Source organism: Hypanus sabinus, chromosome 9, assembly GCF_030144855.1.
Source record: "Hypanus sabinus isolate sHypSab1 chromosome 9, sHypSab1.hap1, whole genome shotgun sequence".
Classification (NCBI taxonomy): domain Eukaryota; kingdom Metazoa; phylum Chordata; class Chondrichthyes; order Myliobatiformes; family Dasyatidae; genus Hypanus; species Hypanus sabinus.
This window is the reverse complement of record NC_082714.1, coordinates 17,949,259-17,973,371: the sequence shown is the minus strand read 5'-3', so window position 1 is coordinate 17,973,371 and position 24,113 is coordinate 17,949,259. Positions and strand designations below refer to the sequence as shown.

The following is a 24,113-nucleotide window of genomic DNA, read 5'->3' as shown; positions in this document are numbered from 1 at the left end:
TTGCAATGCCTCCTCGTATCTTGGGTAAATGTAAGCAGGCTTTTTCCACTGAGGTTGGGTGAAACTAGAACTCAAGGTCATGGGGTAAGGGTGAAAGGTGAACTGTTTAAGGGGAACATGAGGGGCAACTTCTTCGCCTAGAGGGTGATGAGAGTGTGGAACAAGCTGCCAGAGCAAAGTGGTGGACGCGTGTTCGATTTCAACATTTATGAGAAATTTGGCTAGGTCCATGGATGGGAGGGGTATGGAGGGCTATGCTCCGGGTGCCTGCAGGTTGATGGGACTGGGCAGATTAATAGTTCAACATTAATAGTGTAACGTACTATGACTATCACCACTGTACAGTTTGGATTCAATTTTAAGTTCCTACTAAGAAGCAGTCTCTGTCTATCTGATAGATCTATTTATAATCTTATTATGCAAACCATGAATCTATTATTGCAAAATCAGAATGACCTCTTAAGTGCATACCTTCCATTATTCCACGTCAGCAAGAGTTTAACCATCTGCACTCGACACTCACTGGCATTTATAGTTTCATCAACAACATCCTGGATGGCCATTGACCAGAAACACAACTGAGCCAGCCATAATAATACAGCTATAGGAGGAGGTGAGAGGCTAGATGTCCTGCAGTCTTGTCCACCCCATCAAGCCCCTTTAAAATTTTTGAACATACTTTAAAACTTGCTGGTCATTTAGTCAGATCATAGTTCAACCTTTAGCTAATTTCTCTTTCCACAATCCTTACCACCTTTAATGCCCAAAAATTAGTTTGATCGCAGCTTCCCCTTTGCTCCGTGACTGAACAGCTGCAACCCCCTGGGACATGGAATGATGCATTCCTCACATTTGCTGCCACCCCAACGTCTTTCCTCTATTTATAAGCACCAAGTCCCGGGGGCTCACGACTGGCCGCTTTTCGCAATCCCAAGAATGCGGCCGAGAAAATGAGCACGCCTTTGGGGTTCCGAGGCTTTGCAGCCCTGTGGATGAGCTGATTCTGTGGTTTTGCCAGTTGAAGCATCGTGGGAGAAAACAAAACATCGGGAACAGCAGATCAGCTGTCAGAGGCTGTGTTCCTGGTGAATCGCTGCTCACTCGCGCTCTCTCGCTCTCTCATTGATGGGGGACAGTTTGTTGCTTATTCTTTTTATCCTATTTAACATTCACTAGAAAGTTTACTAGAACGTTACCTGGGTTTCAGCACCTAAGTTACAGGGAAAGGTTAAACAAGTTAGATCTTTATTCTTTGGAGTGTAGAAAGTTGAGGGGGGACTTGATAGAGGTATTTAAAATTATGAGGGGGGATAGATAGAGTTGACATTGATAGGCTTTTTCCATTGAGAGTAGGGGAGATTCAAACAAGGGGACATGAGTTGAGACTTAGGGGGAAAAAGTTTAAGGGTAACATGAAGGAAATTTCTTTACTCAGAGAGTGGTAGCTGTGTGGAACAAGCTTCCAGTAGAAGTGGTAGAGGCAGGTTCAGTATTGTCATTTAAAGCAAAATTGGATAGGTACATGGACAGGAAAGGAATGGAGGGTAATGGGCTGAGTGCGGGCCAGTGGGACTAGGTGAGAGTAAGCGTTCGGCATGGACTAGAAGGGCCAAAATGGCCTGTTTCCATGCTGTAATTGTTATATGGTTATATGCTATATGGTTATTCTTGAGTCGTAGAACTCAGGGAAAAAAAAGCGATGTGACAGACTTTATCATCTCAAATCAACGAGTTGGTTTGTTATGTTTTCCCTCTCGCTGTGAAAGGGGGGGCACCTCTCTTTCCCTTTATTGGGGGGGAGTGAGAGAGCCTGTGGTATGTCAAATTGTTGGGTGAATGATTAGTTTTTGTTGTACTACAGATCGTGGTCTTTCTTGGGGGCTTTGCTATCGCTTGCTTGATGGGTGGAGGGTGCTGATGCTTTTTTTGCTGAAGTAAATGGGGGAGGGGAGGGTTGTTGCTTCACTACTGGTGTGTGCGAGGGTGGAGGAGGGGGGCATTGGGGTTCTAACATTTTCACTACCACTCCTTCATGGGGGCAATTGTCTATTTTATTGGATGTTTGCGAAGAACAAGAATTTCAGGATGTATCTTGCACACATGTCTCTGATATTGAATGGAAGTATTGAAACTATTGATTTGCCTTTGGTAAGTGCAATTAATATAAAATTCAAAAGCATTGACACAATCCTGTAAAAAGCTCTCTGCTTGATCAGCGTCTCATCCACCCCATCCTAAACATACCCTTTCTCAGCACTGGTGCACTGTAGCAGTAGTATGGACCAAACGCAGGATGCCGTATTGTTACTTGTCTCAGCTACTCTGACTGCATCTCCCAAATGCTCACCTCTAACAGCAAGGACAACGGCTGCATGCAACCACAAGAAAGCTGTGGACACCTAAAGGAAACCAACCGCCTCTCCAAACCATCCTGATTTGGAAATATATCGCCGACCCATCACCGACATTGGGTCAAAATCCTGGACTTCTCTCCCTCCTGTCTTGCAGATGTATCCACACCTGTAGTATTACCAGGTTCAAGAAGGCAGCTCACCGCCAGCTACTCAAGGGCAACTGTGGATGGGCAATTAAATGTTGGCTCAGTCTGTGAAGCCCACTTCCTTGCCAATGCCTTGGAGACAACAGCAGAATTGAACTCGGGTTACTGGCGGTGTAAGAGCACTGCACTAACCGCTGTGCTACCGTGCTGTCCCCGTTTGGCAAGATATAACGTGTCTCTTTCTGTAAGGAGCAATATACTTGTCCAGATTGATACATGAACCAAGAGCTGAGAGGAGAGGCTAGGTCCAATGGGCACTTCTCCTTTGGTGTTAAGAAGAATGAGGGGTCATTTCATTTGGGAGGGATTGAGAGGGCAGATGCTGTGAGGTTGTTTTCTGTGGCCAGAGGAGTCGAGAACCAGAGAGTAGTATCTCCAGGATAAGGGATTAAGGGATCATCTCATACTGAGATGAGGAAAACATTTCTTCCCTCAGAAAATTATGAATATGTGTCATTCTTTCTTCTAGTTTAGTCAGGGAGCAGAGTCAAAGTTGAGATCAAACTTATATTTGAGCGTTAACGGAGGTAAGGACTATGGAAAGGGAAATTAGCTGAAGGTTCAGCTATTGACTTAATGACACTGTGGTCTTGAGAGGGTCATCTTAAAGTATGTTTTAAAATTTTAAAAGCTCTTGATAGGGTGGACATAAAAATGTTTCCGCTTGTAAAGGGATCCAGAAGTAGACGTCATAATCAGAATCCAGATGGGAATAAGTATAACAGATTCCGGTCAGATAGTGATTAGAACGTGAAGCTCAGAAATAGATGAGTGGTAAAATGGAATCGCAAAAAAGTACCACAGACAAATGCTGGAGGAAATCAGCACATCAGAAACACAAAAGATTGCTGGAAATCCAGAGCAAAGTGTGCGTGTGCATGCACACACATGCAAAACACACACACACACACGCACGCGTGCAAAAATCAGCAGATGCTGGAAATTCAAGCAACACACATAAATAGACACTACTGTGCCTATTGTCTTATTTATTATTTATTGTAATGCTTGCACTGTTTTGTGCACTTTATGCAGTCCTGGGTAGGTATGTAGTCTAGTGTAGTTTTTTTCTGTGTTTTCATGTAGTTCAGTGTAGTTTTTGTACTGTTTCATGTAGCACCATGGTCCTGAAAAACGTCTCGTTTTTACTGTGGACTGTACCAGCAGTTATGGTCGAAATGACAATAAAAAGTGACTTGACTTGAAATGCTGGTGGAACGCAGCAGACCAGGCAGCATCTATAGGAAGAAGTACAGATACTGCCTGGCCTGCTACGTTCCACCAGCATTTTGTGTGTGTCACACACACAAAACACAGACAAAAACAAGCACACACACACACAACGGACACAACACATACACAACACACACGCTACACACACAGAATACACGTACAGAACAAACACAGAACACTGACAAAACATGCACACACATACACACACACAAAGAATACACAGACAAAACACACATACACAGAATACAAACATACAAAACACACACACAACACAGACATATGCATACACACAAAACGCACACACACACAATACACACGCTCAAAACATACACACACACAAAACACACAACGGACACAACACATACGCAACACCCACATAGAGAACACACATGCAGAACACAGACAAAACACACAAACACATAAAATACAGACACACGCATACACAAAAAACATACATAGAACATAGAATTGTACAGCACATTACAGGCCCTTCGGCCCACAATGTTGTGCTGACCCTCAAACCCTGCCTCACATATAACCCTCCACCTTATATTCCTCCATATACTTGTCTAGTAGTCTCTTAAACTTCACTAGAGCGTCTGCCTCCACCACTGACTCAGGCAGTGCATTCCACGCACCAACTACTTTCTGAGTGAAAAACCTTCCTCTAATATCCCCCTTAAACTTCCCACCCCTTAACTTAAAGCCATGTCCTCTTGTACTGAGCAGTGGTGCCCTGGGGAAGAGGCACTGGCTGTCCACTGTCTATTCCTCTTAATTTCTTGTACACCTCTATCATGTCTCCTCTCATCCTCCTTCTCTCCAAAGAGTAAAGCCCTAGCTCCCTTAATCTCTGATCATAATTCATACTCTCTAAACCAGGCAGCATCCTGGTAAATCTCCTCTGTACCCTTTCCAATGCTTCCACATCCTTCCTATAGTGAGGCGACCAGAACTGGACACAGTACTCCAAGTGTGGCCTAAATAGAGTTTTATAGATATGCATCATTACATCGTGTCTCTTAAACTCTATCCCTCGACTTATGAAAGCTAACACCCCATAAGCTTTCTTAACTACCCTAAATATCTGTGAGGCAACTTTCAGGGATCTGTGGACATGTACCCCCAAATCCCTCTGCTCCTCCACACTACCAAGTATCCTGCCACTTACTTTGTACTCTGCCTTGGAGTTCGTCCTTCCAAAGTGTACCACCTCACACTTCTCTGGGTTGAACTCCATCTGCCAATGCTCAGCCCACTTCTGCATCCTATCAATGTCTCTCTGCAACCATCGACAATCCTCTACACTACCTACAACACCACCAACCTTTGTGTCATCTGCAAACTTGCCAACCCACCCTTCTACCCCCACATCCAAGTCGTTAATAAAAATCACAAAAAGTAGAGGTCCCAGAACAGATCCTTGTGGGACACCACTAGTCACAACCCTCCAATCTGAATGTACTCCCTCCACCACAACCCTCTGCCTTCTGCAGGCAAGCCAATTCTGAATCCACCTAGCCAAACTTCTCTGGATCCCATGCCTTCTGACTTTCTGAATAAGCCTATCGTGTGGAACCTTGTCAAATGCCTTACAAAAATCCAAGTAGATCACATCCACTGCACTACCCTCATCTATATGCCTGGTCACCTCCTCAAAGAGCTCTATCAGGCTTGGTAGGCACGATCTACCCTTCACAAAGCCATGCTGACTGTCTCTGATCAGACCATGATTCTCTAAATGCCCATAGATCCTATCCCTAATAATCTTTTCCGACAGCTTTCTCACCACATACACACCAACAAAACACACAGACACACACACACACAATGCTGGAGGTACTCAGCACATCATAAACTCAAAAGATTCTACAGGTGCTGGAAATCCAGAGCAACACACAGAAAATGCTGGGGGAATTCAGCAGGGAATGCAGCAGTTCAGGCAGCATCCTTCCTTCCCAGTCTTGATGAAGGATCTCAGCCCAAGCATTGAATCTTTATTCCTCGACATAGATGCTGCCTGGCCTGCAGAGATCACCCCAGGAGTGAGTGAGTGAGTGAGTGAGTGAGAGAGAGAGAGAGAGAGAGAGAGAGAGAGAGAGAGAGAGAGAGAGAGAGAGAGAGAGAGAGAGGGAGGGAGGGAGGGGGAGAGGGAGAGATATTGTTTTTCTGGATTTCCAGCATCTGCAGATGTTAGAAAGCTGTTTTCTGTGGCTAGGGGAGTTGAGAACCAGAGAGTTCTATTTCCAGGATAACTCATATTGAGATGGGGATTCTGAATATTTGTTAATTCGTCTTCCAGAGGGTTATGGCTGTTTGGTTGTGGGGCAGAATCAAAACTGAGATCGAACTGTCTTCTATGTGTTAAAGGAGATAATGTGTTTACGATTGGCAAAGAAGTATGTAAGGCAAGTCCATGACAGAAAAAGGAATGGAAGCATAAATTGAGGAAGGATGAATCAGGTTAGGAGAAGACTGTTGTGTAACCAATACCAGCACAGACCAGTTGAACTAAATGGCCTGTTGTGTCCTGCCAGTGGTATTGAACTTTGAGGCAGGGTACGGTCTGCAGACATTACACCAGTACTTAACGATGTGGGATGAATTTGTTGGCATGGGAATTAATTTTAAGAATATGTTTCGTAGAACAAAAGTGAACAGTTTTAGGTTGCAGTACAATATGTATTTTTTATGAGGATTATACATCCTCACAACAGAATGTGCTATGTGATCCCTTCTTAATGACAATTATTTATTTGAAATTTTGAGCCAGATTCACTCCTTCCAGCAGCAGGTTTGCTGTCGCTTGGATAACAGGGAACTTATAGTTCATTCATTCCGCACCACCTCCCTGACGTTTGCTACAAAAGAAGAAGTTTGCTTCTAGCCAGTCAGAATAACAAAGGCAATAGCAACAAAGTGTTCATAGCAACAGAGGAGTCTGATCACATACTCCTGCCTGTAGGATCGAGCTGACTTGTGAATGTGGTGTGGACATGTCTTGACTCTGTTTTCCAATCGATTGTAGTCACTGCTGACCCAGTACCGGGCACGGATCTCAGCGTTACAACATCAGTCTGGTGAGGATATGACCACCAAGTCTGGGAGTGAGAAAACCAGTGTCCTCAAGGATCAGATTCGACGACTGACCAATGAAAATGTAAGCTACCAGTCTCAGCTAAAGGACATAACTGTTTTAAATCAAATGACAAACATTGTTGTTGAGTGTTGAAAACTCAAACCCCATCCCAATTAATATGATATATTTCTACGTTATTTTAAAAGATATTCTTCCATTATATGATAAGTAGTACATTCATACAGTCTTGCTCAAAAGTCTGAGACACATGTATTTAGTTAGGGTGCACGGCACTGTAGTCATTTTATGTATTGCACTTTGCTGCTGCTGGGGAAAAAAAACAAACTTCATGACATTATGTGATTGATGACAAACCTGATTCTGATATGGGTCTCTGTTGTGGACTGAGAGTGGGAACGGGGCAGGGAGAGAGGAATCATGGTTGGGAAAAGAGGAAGGGAGAGGGAAGCACCAGAGAGACATTCTGTAACGATCAATAAAACAATTGTTTGGGATCAAATGACCTTGCCTGGTGTCTCAGGGCTGGGTGAGTCTGCACCTGTGCCACCCCTCGCCCCTGACACTCCTTCTCTTCCACCTGGTCCACACCCCTCCTGCGGCACTCCACCCTCACCATTCCCAACATCCTTTGCTCCTGCCATATTTACAAACTCACTCTCTGCCCCACGTTGACAAATACAGTACTGTGCAAGAGTCTTAGGCACCCTAGCTATCTATGTATATAGATATCGGCCTGAAACAGTGACTGTACATTTTGTTCATTAGGTGCTACCTGACCTGAGTTACCCTAGCAATTTTTTTGAAGATGGGCAGCGTGGTGGTATAGTGGCTAGCACAACGCTTTAACGTGCACGTGACCCGGGTTCAACTCCCATTGCTGCCTGTAGGGAGTTTGTTTGTTTTTTCTCCTCGTGACCCCGTGGATTTCCTCCAAGTGTTCCAGTTTCCTCCCAGGGAGTTGGGAGGTTGATTGGTCGTTGTAAATTGCCCCGTGATTAGGCTAGGATTAAATCGGTGGTGGGGGGGGGAGGGATTGCTGGGCGGCACAGCTCAAAGGGCCAGAAGGACATTTTCTTCACCGTATCTCAATAAATAAAAAAAAGATTATCTTAGTTTATCACGAGTACATCAAACCATACAGTGAAAGATGCGCTGCTTGCATCATCGCTCGCAATGTGCTGGGGGCTGCCTGCAAGTGACACCACACTTCCAGTGCCAACGTAGCATGCCCACTAATCACTATCGCGGAATGTACTTTCCATCTTGGAATGTGAGTGGAAACCGGAGTAAACTACAGGGAGCAGTGGGAATGGGACCTACATTATTCCAGATCTTCACCATCTGCATCTTCCCTTGTATCTTGTTTGGCAGTATCGCTTCGCTGCTTATGTCATTGTTCTACAGAAGTTTACATGCTCACGTGAAGTACTGACTTTTATGTGCTATAACACTGGCAAGAGCCGCTTTTGGCAGTGCTGACTGTGCAAAGTAGGTGTTTTAATAAGCATCAGTCATACTTCAGCGTTCTTGGAGGCATGCTCAGAAATACGGTGCTGAAACACCCATCTGTTGTCAGTGAAGACTTGAAAAATGTCAGCTGCAAACATAGAAATGATCAACAGGATGTGAAACTTCAGAATGATTACTTTTTTGAGCTGAGGTAACTTTTGAAGAAATAATAGAAAGCGCGGACCCACCCTGCGGCTTACAAGATGTTTTTGCCAGGACCGACAGGCTCCAGGACAGCTTCTTCCACCAGGCCCTCAGACTGATTAATTCACGCTGATTCAATTGACTGTCCTGTTGTACATGCTATTTGTTATAAATTACTATAAATTGCACATTAAGATGGAGATGTAACAAAGATTTTTACTCATGTATATGAAGGATATAAGAAATAAAGTCAATTCAATTCAGTTCTCCCTATTTTCATTCTGACTAAGGGTTTCTGACCTGAAATATGGACTCCGTTTCTCCACAGATGCTGCCTGACCTGCTGAGTATTTCCATTATCTTCTGTTTTTGGCAATCCCTTTGAATGAGGTGTGAAGGATGAGTTTTGGGTCCTGTGGTTGCAGATTTTCCAAGTGTGTTCAGATGTATAAGTGAAGTTAAAACTCAGAAGGAAATGTCAGTTATTTTCTTGAACTAATATTTAACCTTCAACCAACATCACCGAACAGATTGGCCTTGAAATCCATCTCTGCTGTTTTTGAAATGTCAGCACAGGGGTCCCTGAAGCTGTTTTTTTAAAGTCCTTAAGAGATTGTGGAATTCGTCAGTACAGTATCATTGGCATAACAATCTCCAGAGTTTTAGGAACAATGCTGCCAAGTTCTGGGTAATGTTAAAATTCTTACTGCTTTCAACTCTTCGACATGGTAGCTTGACAATTTGTAAGTTCAAAGTTCAAAGTAATTTTATCATGAAAGTATGTAGTGTCACCATATACCACCGAGATTCATTTTCTTGTGGGCATTCAGAATAGATACAAAGAAACACAATAGAATCAATTAAAAACTACAAACAAACAGACATGGACAAACAACTAATGTACAAAAGAAGACAAACTGTTCAAATACAAAAAAAAGTAAAAAGCAAAGATTAGACGAAATTCAACTTTATTGTCATTGTGCCGAGTACAGATACAAAGCCAAATGTATCTAACCAGAAATGCAAAGAATAGTGTTATTTACAAAATAACTGTGAATAAAAAGTAAGTGCTACAGCACACAAATATAAAAGTACTTTTTGCCCTGCCCAGGCAAAGTTTATGGTAGATATTCTCAATGGTGGGCAATTGGGTGCTGATAATCCGCTGAGCAGTTTTCACCACACACTAGAGTGCTTTGGGATCCAATACAGGACAATTGCCATAGCACACTGAGATGCAGTTGGTGAGTATGCTGTCAATGGTACAGCGTATGGTAAAGAATAAATATTATTGAGAGCATGAGTTGTGGAGTCATTGAAAGTGAGTCGATATTTTGTGGAATCAGTTCAGTGTTGAGGTGAGTGAAGTTAACCATGCTGAGGTTGAAGGATAATAACTGTTCCTGAACCTGATAGCAGCAGCGAGAAGTCGGCATGGTCTGGATGGTGGGTTTCCTGGTGACCTTGATAGCTGCTGCTTTCTTGTGGCATCTCCTTGTAGATGAGCTCAGTGGTGGCAAGTGATTTTCCTGTGATGGACTGGACCGTATCCATTACTTTTTGTAGGCTTTTCCATCCCAGGCCGTGATGCAACTGGTCGGACGCTCTCCAATGTGCGTTTATAGAAGTTCGATGACACGCTGCGTGTCATTAAGGGCACTCAAAACCACCAGTTCTGAAAACAGCTGTTCAGTTCACCATAGCTGCTCCAGTACTTAGTGAGGACAGGGAGAGTGATCTCTTTTTCCTGACAAGAGGCTGGTGGTCAGATCACCCACAGGATGGATATTCTCCATCCAAGAGAGGCACATGGATAACATACTAACATTTCAGTAATGAAGGGCAGATAGATGATTTAGCACAGAGTCAAAACACATTTTTCACTGAAGAACAGGACTGCTAGTCAGACAAGGATCACTAGGGCTACATTCTAGTGTTTGTTTTCTTTTATTGAGATACAGCGCAGGATAGGCTCTCACTTCTTTATTTTGTTGCCATCCCCCTCCCTTTCCAGCCCTGATGAAGGGCCTTGTCCTGAAACATTGACTGTTTCTTCATTTCATAGATGCTGCCCAACCTGCTGAGAGCCTCTCCAGACTTTTGTACGTGTTGCTCTGGATTTCCGGCATCTGCGGAATCTCTTGTGTCTGCAATTTGAGATGCCTGCAACACAGAGAAATCCTTGTATCAGCTGAAACTTGTTCGTAGAATGCAAGCGCCTGGCTCATTTTCTTTGAGCTAAGTTTTGATTCCTTGACCTGCTGTAAACCTATCCACAAGCTGACGATAACTCAGCCTGTCGTAAACTCTAAAGGATCATTTTTTAAAGAGTTCATCAAAATCTACCTCGATAATTCACAGTTGTAATAAAACTTTGAATTACACTGTTAATAGAGAACTACTCCAGCATAGTTGGAATCTATATTTTTAATAAATTTTTGAGATTGTTTGAATTAGGCATTTAAATGTAAGGGTTTTAGTCAGAATTAATTCTTGGAAACTGTCAGTGCTCTTTTATGCATTGCTGAAACTAACCAATGTTTTAAAGGACTTTATTAAACTGTCATATTTTCATTAAATTCAACTTTCTTTAAGTATATAGTACACAGTTTCTTTACCATATGTTATGAAAGACATTTATTTGCACTGACTAGCCACTTTATTAGGTACACATGCTCGTTAATGTGTGGCCTCCGTTGGTCGTGGTCGACCATGGGTACTGCGCCTCTGAGATTCCTGAGAGCGGCTTCTCCAGGGCACAAGCCAGGGCAGAGTTGATATGGAGATCCATCTGTTCCCATGCAGTGGGACACCCCCTCTCTATGCTGATGACAAGTCCAAAGGAATGACGAAAGTCGATACGGTTTGGTGCCAGCGGCATCGCAGGAGTTGCCGTGCCGGTGCTGGGTACAGCGGTCAGCCGCCTTCGGGACTCCAACTCCGGATTTTTCCTCGGGGTTTACTCCCAAAGCCTTTCCCGTGAGCAGGTATAACCGCAAGGCAGCGGAGGTTTGAAATCGGAGTTTTCCCTCTCCTAAATGAGCTACCATCTGTGGTTAATGAGCCCCATCTGCCCGGAGCAACTGGTTTTAAGGCGCCAGTGGCCCACCTTTACCCCTTCTCCTGTCAGTGAGAATAGCTCCGCCGGGCAAAACAACTGTGCCACACGTGAAGGCCAGGAGTTGGACTTGGTTGTTAGAGGCTGTTTGAAACGCACACCATGCAGAGCATTTGTTTAGCAGTGAGAGCTCATCCCCACCACCACCCTTCGGCTATGACTACCCTTGGAGCCTGCTCGTTAATACAAATATCTAATCAGCCAATCATGTGGCAGGTTCCTTAAGGTTGACATAGCTGGTGATGATAATGGGGATAGCTCCCATTACCTACTAAATGTTCCCAATGGCATGCATCTGACAACCAAGCCCAGCTCTCGGCGTTCACATGTGGTTTAGCTGCTAAGCCTAACGAAACCATTTCTAATGACAGAAGGGGCAAAGGCAGGTGCCTTAAAACCAGTTAGTTTGGGTGGATGGGGCTCATGGTTGGCAGCTCATATAGGAGAAGGAAAACTGATCTCAGACTTCCAGTACCTTGTGGCTGTACGCACTCCTGGAGAAGGCTTCGGGAGTCCAACATTGAGTTCAACATTGACTGCCGACACCTGCAACATGAAGATTGAAAGGCCTAGATAGAGAGGGTGGTTCCAATAGTGGGAAGGTCTAGGACCTAATGGCACAACCTCAGAATACAAAGACATCCCGTTAGAACAGAGATGAGGAGGAATTTCTTTAGTGGTGAATCTGCAAAATACATTGCCAGAGTTAATTAACTATCAAGTCCACTTCCATCCTTTAGGGAAGGAAACCAAAAGCTTTCAGACCAAAAGCTTTGAAATGGCCTTTCATATGTCCAGTTCATGAATAAATAGGGACACAGTGAATGCTACAATATATAAATGTGGAACAGGTAGGAAGTTGACACTTCGGACAGTTTATCACGCTTTTAATAAGAGCAAAAGGTGGGATCAAATTTAGAACAATTGAAGTGCAAATAAATGCAATTAATCTGCTTTCAGAAACAATATTACATGTGACCAGTCAAGAAATGTTACTCACTACCATGGTTTGGTAATTCACTGATCCTATAGGTACATCTTCGTGACAAGAATGAACGTTTATACTCCAAGCTAGGAGAGCTCCAGGGAAAGATGGGACAGTTAGCCGGATCGAAGACTGACCTCTCATCCAAGCTGATCTTTAGCGAGGAGGAGAAACTGAAGGTGAGGTTCGGAACACCACAAGTCTGATCTGTGTGTCTTTGCGTGGACTGAAAGCATTGGACGTAGGACGGTAAGTGGTTTGGGGCATTTTTTTTTTGTTAGCTCTGAATTCCATGGAGAGGATTAACCCGAACCAAGAGAAACAGAACAATTTCTCTCAGTTGTTGATGCTCTACATCTTGGAGTTCAGACTCTAATAATCCTGCCAAGATCATATATGAAAGATTTAATGATCTGGTGTAGGGAATCAGAAAACAAGGTGACCTCTGTTAATCTTCTCATTTTGGATTCTCTGTGAGTATTTTTTTAAGCCCAGTTGAGAGTAAAAAATGATTGATGTGTCAACACCTTGAAGAGGATTTTAAAGGATGCCAAGAAGTTTCTAAATAGCCTTCAGATGCTTGGACAATAAGGGACAGGAAATAGGATTTAGGCACTTTTTGAGCGTGAAGTGAGCGATCTTCTGAAGTGCAGGGAGAAAGCTTTTCAGAATTGGAATTGGTTTGTTATTGATACATGTACCAAGATATGGTGAAAAGCTGGTCTTAGGTATTGTTCACACAGATCAATTCATCACACAGCGCATTGAGGTAGCACAAGGTAAAACGGTAACAGCATACAGAATAAGGTGTAACAGCTACAGAGAGGGTGGAGTACAGGTAGACAATAAGATGCAAGATCATAACAAGGTAGACTATGAGATCAGGAGTCCATTTTATCATACTAGGCATTGCTAACTATAAACCTTTATTTAAGCTGAGGTAAAAAAATAAGAATGGTAGTCTTATAACAACAGGGCAGAAACTGATACATGCCTTCAGGCTTTTGTATCTTTTGCACAATTGAAAAGGGGAGGAGAGAGAATGTCTTTGCTGGCTGTTTGCTGTGACAGTGAGATGTATTGACAGAGCCCAGAGAGGGGAGGCTGGTCTTTGTGAAGTACCGAGCTGTGTCCACAACCCTCTGCAGTTTCTTGCGGTAATGTGCAGAGCAGTTGCTGAACCAAGCCATTGTGCTTCCAGACAGAATGCTTTCTATGGCGCATTGATAAAAATTGGTCGGAGCTGATGGGGGATCTCAACTTTCTTTCGCCTCCTGAAGAAATCAAGATGTTTGGTTGCATTGGGACTTGGGTTACACTGATGGATGTCCGGTGAGCTGTGGAAGCCAATTGGACATCCAGAGGCAACTTAGCGGCTTGGGAGTCTCTTACTAATTTGTACAATTTACGCCCATACATTTCAACAGGTTTGAGTTTGAGAAAAGGTACGGTGGTAAGAATGGCTTTGTTACTGCTTCAGAGCTCCAGCAGGACATGTCCAGTGATGACATCCACTGTTGTTTGCTTATGGGCTTTCTCGCACATCCCAAAGACAAGTGTTTATTAGGGATAATAGACAAGTGCCAGTAAATTTCCCTTTACATGTGGGTGACTGGCAGAATCTGGGGATGTTTCTTGGGAATGTAGGGAAAATAAAATTATATTAATGCATGATGGGTGTAAACAGATGGTTACCACTGATGCCTTTGCAGATCAATGGCTTATAGTTAGCATTGCCAATGCAGGGTTTATTTTAAACTGATGTTCCTGCACACACGTTTTACAGGAGGTATCATTGCACATTGAAAAGGGGCTGGAACCTCCAGCTCCCTCATGACTGAATTTCTACTCTTATTTTCTTACCTCAGGCTAAATAAAGGGAATAAACATGGCACCAGCCTGGCCCTTTTGACTTTAAATCCAAATACTGAGCAGTTTGCAGAGCCTAATGTTAAATAACTTAATTGTTAGATTTCAAAAAATCTTAATTTTTTTGTACAAAATCTGTCAGGACACTGGAGCAGGGATCCAATCGTAGACCCAGTATTGTGCACACAGTGATATTAATTGAATAACAAATCCCGAAGTGCAAACAAAGTCGATGTCAAAGTTTAGGCAGAGATTAAAACCAGAGAAATCCAAAATCAGGAAGCAGGCAGAGTCGATAATGCTGGAAAGGCTCAGGAAAATTCATTGGCACAATCTGGCAACAAACAGGTGAAAACACAGGACTGAAATACACTGAGCAATAAACAGAGAGGCAGATGATAGGTGGAGCACAATGAGACACGGGTGGCAGCAATACAGGTAATCATGAGAAACAGATGAGAGACGGAGTACTCAGTGATACAGGGGCTGGAGTAGAGCAGGAGCAGGGACAGGAGCACATGGCAATACAAAACCACAGACTGACAGCTAGGGCGAAACACACCAAAAGACAGAGTTCAACTGGAGGTGCTGACAAAATCGTATAACCTGTTTCTTTTTTGGACTAATTTGCTGATTCATTCCCAGAGACTCCTCTTACCTATCTAGATTTCCAAGGACTTGATTGACTTGCAGATTCAGACAAACAAGATTCGAGAACAATATGAAGCGGAAAACTTTGAACTTAAGAACAAGGTACGGCACACCTATTCTTCTCTGTGATGGAGGGATGATCAACATGTATGACTTTCATCATCCGCAGTTACATTTTCATTCACAGGATGGGCACTAGAGGGCACAGACCCAGAATAGAGGGCTGTCTCTGTAGAATAGAGATGAACTTCTCCAGTCAGAGAGTGGTGAATCTGTGGAGTTCATTGCTGTGGAGGCTGTCATTGGATATTTCTAAAGTAGAGTTTGATAATGTACTTGATTAGTAAGGGTGTGAAAAGTTACAGAGAGAAGGCAGGAGAATGGTGTTGAGAGGGATAATAAATCAGGCATGATGAAATGATGGAGCAGACTCGATAGGCCAAATGGCCTAATTCTGCTCCTATGTCCTATGATCTTATATGTGTTCTCCTATGTTTATTGCCATCCCTAATTAACCTTGAAGGGTCTGGCTTGTTAGAACATTATGAAACAGTCCGAATTTCTTCAGGTCTAGAATCAATAAGCAAGGATTATTTCCTTGCTCAAAGGATATCAGTGGTCCGTGCAAAGGTTAGGACTTTATTCTCTGGAGCATAGGAGAATGAGAGACGATTTGATGAAGGTATACAAAATAATTGAAGGTATGGATAAGGTAAATGCAAGCAAGTTTTTTCCACTGAGTCTTGGTGAGACTAGAACCAGAAGTCATGGGTTAGTGGTAAAAGGCGAAATGTTTAAGGGGAGTATAAGAGGGATCTTTTTAACTCGGAGGGTGGTGAGTGTGGAAGGAGCTGCCAGCGTAAGTGGTGGATGCGGGCTCGAGTTCAACATTGAAAAGAATTTTGGCTACATACATGGACGGAAAGGGGAGTGGAAGGTTATGGTCCAGGTGGAGGTCAGTGGGACTAGGCAGAATAATAGTTTGTCACAGACTAAATGAGCTAAAGGTACTATTTCTGTGTTGTAGGACTCCTATACGGATGAGTTTTTGCAAATATCTGGTGACCTCATGGGTCATTGTGACTGATACTAGGCTTTTGATTTCAGATTTTTTAATACTAGCTGTATTAGTAGTTGAAGTTAGGTTTCTGGAGTTTTAATCTCAGTTTGTGAATAATTAGTTCACATAACCTCCACAGTACAATTCCTTTGGAATTGTTCCTGTATCAATAATCATTCCCTTTGATAGTAATCTTGCCTGGGGTACGATGGCATTCTGGTTATGGGCACTGGCAGTCTGCAAGCCTAGATCTGAGACATAAGCTTAAAGCATTACTCTACCTTTGAGGGCTCTACAAAGCCTTCTCCATCACTGTAACAAGAGATTCCGCAGACAGATGCTGGAAATCTGGAGCAACACACACAGACTGCTGGAGGAACTCAGCAGGTCAGGAGGCACCTGTTGAGGGAAATAAACAGTCGATGTTTCAGGCCTGAAATGTCTCAGTCTGAAATGTTGACTGTTTAGTTCCCTCCATGCATGCTGCCTTACCTGCTGACCTCCTCCAGCAGTTTTCATATTGTCCAGTGTATCCAAATTCACTGTGATCTCTTGGAATCTGTCTCAGCACCTTTCCATTAAATAAGCTAGGGGCTTTCTCAGAAGTGTTGAGAAGAAGATTTCCAGAATGTTAAACGATGCAAATTAGACGAGTAAGTGGTGGCCTTCCTGACATGTGGAGGATTCTGAGAGGGATGATGCTGAGAAGATGTTCCTTTATCATCTCTTACCAACCTCATTCAACATAGAACATAGAGCAGTAACAGCACAGTACAAACCTTTGGCCCACGATGTTGCGCAGGTCTTTTCCAAGATCAATCTAACCCTTTATTCCTACATAGCCCTCCATTTTTCTTTCATCCATGTGCCTATCTAAGAGTCTCTTAAATGCCCTTGTTATATCTGTGTCCACCTCTACCCCTGGCAGTATGTTCCATGCTCTCAGTACTCTCTGTGTTGCAGAAACCTACCTCTGACATCACTCCTGTACTTGCCTCCAATCACCTTAAAAGTATTCACCAGGTATTCACCATTAATACAATGTCTTCTTGTATTAACCATTGGCATCCTGGGTAAAAAGTGCTGGCATTCCACTTCCTCTCATTCCTGGCTCCCCTCTCAGAAAAGTCAATAAAATGTTCGCAAAGTAGACTCTACAATGTAGTATTGTCTAGTTGGTATTCTTGAGGCATTCCTTTACCTTTCTTTAAGAAAATGAAAGTGGATCAGGTCATTTTTTAAAATATAAGTTCAGGATTATGGCTGATGAAGTTATTTAAAAAAAAGGCTGTTCTTTGGACAAGTAAACACAAAAGATTCTACAGATGCTGGAAATCCAGAGCAATACACAAAATTCTGGAGGAACTTAGCAGGTCAGGCAGCATCTATGGAGGGAATGAACAGTTGATATTTTGCAATGAGATCCCTCATCAGGACTGGAAAGGCCCTGGGTGAAGCCAGAATAAGAAGGTGGGGGAGGGAAAGGAGTACAAGCTGGCAGGTGATAGATGAAGCCAATTGAGGGGGAAGGAAGATGGGTGGAGAGGATGGACGAAGAAAGAAGCTGGGATGTGATAGGTGTAAAAGGTAAAGGGCTGAAGAGGAAGGAGTCTTACAGGAGAGTAGAATGGTCCATGGGAGAAAGGGAAAGAGGAGGGGCACCACAGGGAGGCGATGGACATTTGAAGAGAAGAGATGGGATAGGAGGTGAGTCAGAATGGGGAATTGGAAAAAAAGGGAATGGAGAGGGGAGGTTACCCTTTGACGTAGGGCCAGGAAAGACTTAAGCCCCCTAGAGCTCAGTGGTCACAAGACAGTTATATAACTATTTTATCACCTTTAGCTGTTAGCGATCTGTGTATTTTATGGTGATAGTGGAGGGATTCCTGTTGCTTGGCCCATAGTTAAGTTTTTTCCATTAGTGATCAGCCTCTCTTCATTAGGGCCAATTCTACGCTCTGCCTTCGGAGCAGTGAATAGCTGCAAGGAGTACTGGGTGTCTGGGTTCTTTTTGTAGGATGTGGTTAAAACACTATGTAAGTTCTCAGGGCAGATGTGACCAGACAGAAGTTCCCCTGAGTAACTGCCGTGAGAATGTCACAGTTGTCACAAGTCATTACTGGTTCTGGAAGTCAACCCAGAAACAAGTGTAGAAATAACTACGCAAATGAATCAGGATCTCTACGTAGTATGTAAATGTGGATACTGAAGGGCCCAGATAGAGTGAGCATGGAAAAGTGATTCCATTAGTAGAAGAGCCCAGGATCAGAGGGCTTAGCCTTAGATCAAAGGGATACCCATGTAAAACTGAGATTAGGTAGAATTTCTTCAGCCAGAGTGTAGGATGGATGGGAAAGCAGGAATATGGGCCAAACACTAGTTCACATAGACAACTTGGTCAGCATCTTCTGTAATTCTATAACTCTAAATCCACACCTCTTCATTCTCCAAATATCAAATTATCTAAGAAAAACTGTTTTGCACATACTCAGTGCCTGAACATCTTCCTTGGGTATGGAATTCCAAACTTTTGAAACTTTAGCTTTGAATCTGCTCTATCATTCAATCATGGCTGATTTTTCTTTCAGCCTCATTTGTCCACCTTCTCCCTACAACCCCTAACCCCTTTACCAATCCAGAGCACATCAATCTCAACCCTAAATACATCCAATGACCTGGCCTTTACAGCCCTCCGTGACAACTAATTCCACAGAAATTCATTGAAGAAATTCCTGTTCATCTCAGTTTTCAGAAAGCACTTCTCTACATCCACCCTCTCCAGGCCTCTCAATATCTCATAGGTTTTAATGAGATCTTCCTGAACTCTATACAGTACAGGTCCAGATTCATCAAATGCTCCTTAAACATGAAGTCTTTCATTCCTAGAATCATCCTGTTAATGTTTGAAAGTAGGGGGATGCTTATGTGATATTTGTGAGGCATATTTTTTCACAGAGTGGTAGATGCCTAGAATGCTCTGCCAAGGGAAGGGGAGGAAGCAGAAAGGATAGCTATTTTTAAGAGGTATTTAGAAAGGAAATGGTGGAACGTACACTCCTTGGTCCACTTTATTAGGTACACCTGCTCATTAATGCAAATATCTAATCAGCCAATCCTGTGGCAGCAACTCAATGCATAAAAGCATGCAGACGTGGTCAGGAGGTCCAGTTGTTGTTCAGACCAAACATCAGAATGGGGAAGAAATGTGATCTAAGTGACTTTGACTGTGGATTGATTGTTGGTGCCAGAAGGGATGGTTTGAGTATCTCAGAAAATGCTGATCTCTTGGGATTTTCATGCATAGCAGTCTCTAGAGCAGTTAATGCCAAGGCCATTAACTGAGGGGTCTGTGAGCTCCTGGTTGGGAACCCATGCTCTAGGGTTTACAGAGAATGGTGCAAAAATAAAAATCATCCAGTGAGCTGCAGTTACTTGGGCAAAAATACCTTGTTAACGCAAGAGGTCAGAGAAGAATGACCCGATTGGTCCAAGCTGACAGCAGGGTGACAGTAACTCAAGTACCCACGTATTACAACAGTAGTGTGCAGAAGAACATTTTTGAATGCACAACACACTGAACCTTGAAGTGGATGGGCTACAGCAGCAAAAGACCACACCGGGATTCCACTCCTGTACCTAATAAAGTGGCCATTGTGTGGAGCTGAGCTGCAGATGGATGGAATTAGTTTGAGTTGGCACCACATTCAGCAGGGACGTTGTAGGCTGAAGAGCCTGTTCCTGTGCTATGTTGCGGAGAAGTAGGTAGTGTGGGATTGAGGTATTATTGGGTTGGAGGCTACAGAGGGGAGATTTTCAGAAGTGATGTGATGACAGTGGCCCCATATTTGTTGCTGGGGTCACGGTGCAGGGATAGGTACAACGAGGTATCGAAGAACTACCAGCTGGCCTCTATAAGGTAGAGGCCGGTCCGTCAGTGAAAAATAGAAGCAGAAAGTGTGATCTTAAGTCCTGGCTTATAGTCTGCAGAAAGGAACATATTCTCCATGACGTTAGTTGGTTGCATAGCAACTGGAAGTGCTGCCACTGAAATGGAGACCTTGCATTACTTCTGTTGATAAGAGTTGATTTGGATCTCATTCAGCTTCAGTCACTGTGACGAATTTGTCTATGAATTACACCTTAATTTCCCCCCAGTGTTAACCATTGATGGGAAAAAAGAAGCGTTCAGATCATTAAGTGTTCATTGACTGTGTGTGTATAGCCACTGAAAGAGATAATACATCAAAGTAATTTGATTCATGGACATTAAATGTATTCAGTCACCTAGAGAATATCTGGAAATAGGGGGAAAATATCACTTTGCTCCCACAGCAAACATTGAACTGAATAACTGGTGGAAAATTGGAATGCAAGTATAAAACAACACTCATAAGTGAAGTGAATAGGGATGTGAGTGAAGGGCAATGTTTCAAATAGTTTTTTAATATCCAAAAAAAAGGGCTGTGTTTCCAGAATCTTTTTCTTTTGACGCCATCCTGAATTGCAGTTAAGTGACGTTTATCTCACCTATCTTGGTGTCAGTTCTGATTTGGTGGTTAGCAATCTTGTCCAAGGTGCAGATTGTAGGTTCAACTCCATCTTCAGAGACTTGAGCCCCAAAACTAAGTGAAACTCCATTGAGATTTTGAGGGAATACCTCACCTTGGAGGTAATGCTTTTTGGATGAGATGATGAGCTGAGGCCCCTGCTGTTCCCTCAGATGGAGGTCAGCTGCTCATGGTACTTTTGGGCACTGTAGATTATCTGGTGGTTATCATAGTCATATCATAGGAATCTTTCCTATCCCAATGTCTTTAAAATATCATCATTGTACCTACCTCTACTACTGCCTCATACTATATACTCTCTGTGAAAAAATTGCCCCCTAGTCCCTTTGAAAGCTTTCCTGTCTCACTTTAAACCTAGTTTTAAAAATCTACTTTTGTTGGCTCCTCCTTTGAGGGAAAAGCGGTGTCTATTTGCCTTAACTGTGCCCCTCATGATTTGATAATCTTCTGTAAGTTACCCCTCCTCCCAGCCTCCTATGCACCAGAGAAAAATGTCCTAGCCTATGCAGCCTCTCCTTATAACTAAAACCCTTGAGTCCTTGTAACTTCCCTGTAAATATTTTTGCACCTTTTCCGTATTAATATCATCTTTGCATGGTGACCGGAACTAAATGCTGTTTCCTAATGTGGCCTTGTCAATGCACCTGGAACATTACGTCCCAACTCTTGTACCGATCGATGGAAGCAAGCATGCCAAATGACTTCACATTCTGTGGACTGGAGTTGCCACTGTTAAGGAACCTTCATGCCTAGGTCATATTGCTGATGGTGGAAGATTGGAAAATTGCCCGCTATTTTCCTAGATCACCAAATGTTTTTCATTTCCTGTGAAGTGCCTTGGGATATTCTGATATAAAAGGCATGAGATAAATACATGTCTTCCTTTCTTTTATCAGGTTTGAACTTCAGAATTCAAATCAGAATCAGGTTCAATATTACTGGAATATCGTACTGTGCAAAAGTCTGGGGTGCCTTAGACTTTTGCACAGTATTGTATTAATTTTATGTATTGCACCTGTCCCACACCCCTCCCATTATAGTATCCTTTGCCTTTACCAGCTTTACTGAGTCACTGTCTGCTCCATGTTGACAAATACAGTACTGTGCAAAAGTCTTGGGTATATATATCTATATACGTGTGTATGTGTGTGTATATAAAAATGTGTGTATGTATACATAGATGTATGTTTTGTGTCTGTGTATATGTATGTGTGCGTATATGTGTGTGTATGTATATATATGTATATGTATATAAATACATAAAATTTAATTTAATTGATTTAATTTATTTAAATCTTACATCCATCCCACAACGTGGAGTAAAAATCTTTGTATTATGACTCAGTTGCAATGTACAGACATGTAAATTTAAAAGTCTAATGGCTTGTCTAGAAGCTGCCTGTAGCCTGTTGGTCCTGACTTTAATGCTGCGGTAGCGTTTGCCAGACGGAAGCAGCTGAAACAGTTTATGGTTGGGGTGACTGGTGTCCCCATTGATCTCCTAAGCCTTCTTTATGCACCTGCTGCTGTAAATGCCCTGAATGGAGGGAAGTTCATGCCCACAGATGCTCTGGGCTGTTCATACCACTCTCTGCAGTGCCCAGTGATCAAGGTTGGTGCAGTTCTGAACCAGGCAGTGATACAGCCTGTCAGGGTGCTCTCAGTGGGGTCCCTGTAGAAGGTTTTGAGGATCTAGGGGCCTGTGTCGAACCTCTTAGGATGCCTGAGGTGGAAGAGATGCTGTTGTGCTTTTTTTTGCCACACAGCCGGTGTGTACAGTCCAGGTGAGATCTTTGGTGATCTGTATACTGACGAACTTGAAACTACTCACCCGCTCAACTGCAGACCTATTGATGTTGATCGATGGTGAGCCTGTCTCCATTCCTCCTGTATTCCACAATTAGCTCTTTTGTTTTTTGGACATTGAGGGAGAGGTTGTTATCCTGGCACCACTGTGTCAGGGTGTCAGCCTCTCCTCTGCAGACTGTTTTGTCACTGCTAGAAATTAAGGCCGATCAAAGTCATATCATCTGCAAATTTGATCAGCAATTGGAGCTGTGTGTGTGGCAACACAGTCGTGGGTGTAAAGGGAGTAGACTATATGTATGCGTGTGTGTATGTATATACAGACACTTTTATATATATATAGAGTGTGTGTGTGTAAAGACTTGCACAGTACTGTAGATATGAAATTTGTTTTTGGTGCAATATTTAAAAGAACTATAATTACAATAAGAAATAGATTAATATATCTATCTATGCACAATACACATGTATATATATATAATTAAGTAGTGCAAAAAGAGAGCAAAAATAATGAGTTAGTGTTCATTATTTGGTCATAAATCTAATGGCAAAGGGGAAGAAGTTATTCTGAAAATGGTGAGTGTGTGTCTTCAGGCTCCTGTGTTTCCTCTCTGGTGGTAGCAGTGAGAAGAAGGCATGTCCTGGGTGAAAGTTAGTTGTTTCATAAGTAAGTGGGCACTGCCAGCTCTGCTTATTTGGAATATTTGAGTGATTATGCAACCTCTTTAAGCTCCTTATAGTATTCTGGAGAATATTTTTGCATATGTTACAAATCAGGGTTAGTTGATGCTATTTTAAGTATCACTTCAGAAGTCCTTTACTTTCTGATACAACTTTGCCAAAGCAGAAAATTGTCATGTTTTAAAAATGATATGCAATTTTGTGTGGAAAATATTTGGGGATTGTTACAAAAGATATGATTTTTTTCATATCTTTCATAAACATCCCAAAACTTAGTACATTTATTTATTTGTATTTCTCTTTTTTCACTGGATTTCTCATTCTCACGTGTTAGTAAGCTTGCACTGGCCAGTAATTAGATTGGACTGGCTTGTACTCAGCGATTAATTGCTTCGGGCAAATTGACTATTGAACCAGCCTAAAAGATCACAGGAATTTGACCCTGTGTGTACTAATGTAACTTGAAATGTTCAATATTCCATGATTCTTTGCTGTTACAGTTAATTTTACCGAGAACAGATAACATAGAAAGCCTACAGCACAATACAGGCCCTTTGGCCCACAAAGCTGCACCGAGCATGTCCTTACCCTAGAACTACCTAGGCTTACCCATAGCTCTCCATTTTTCTAAGCTCCATGTACCTATCCAGGAGCCTCTTAAAAGACCCTATCGTATCCGCCTCCACTACTGCCGCCAGCAGCCCATTCCACACATTCACCACTCTCTGAGTAAAAAACTTACCCCTGACATCTCCTCTGTACCTACTTTCAAGCACCTTAAAACTATGACCTGTCATGCTAACCACTTCAACCCAGGGAAAAAGCCTCT

The 24,113-nt window shown here is 42.7% G+C and overlaps 1 protein-coding gene across 4 annotated transcripts in view; it reads left to right on the top strand.

Annotated features, from left to right (window-relative positions):
* The window catches only part of ccdc78 (coiled-coil domain containing 78), a 92,120-nt gene that overhangs the window by 19,596 nt on the left and 48,411 nt on the right, over window positions 1-24,113 (top strand). For all 4 annotated transcript variants that reach the window (XR_009513884.1, XM_059979142.1, XM_059979144.1 and 1 more), the window contains 3 exons: window positions 6,822-6,953; window positions 12,697-12,828; window positions 15,185-15,271. Coding sequence is in view for 3 of the 4 variants with exons in the window: in XM_059979142.1 (XP_059835125.1) it covers window positions 6,822-6,953; window positions 12,697-12,828; window positions 15,185-15,271 (351 nt within the window). In the remaining variant the exon portion in view is untranslated. The remainder of the gene's footprint in view (window positions 1-6,821; window positions 6,954-12,696; window positions 12,829-15,184; window positions 15,272-24,113) is intronic.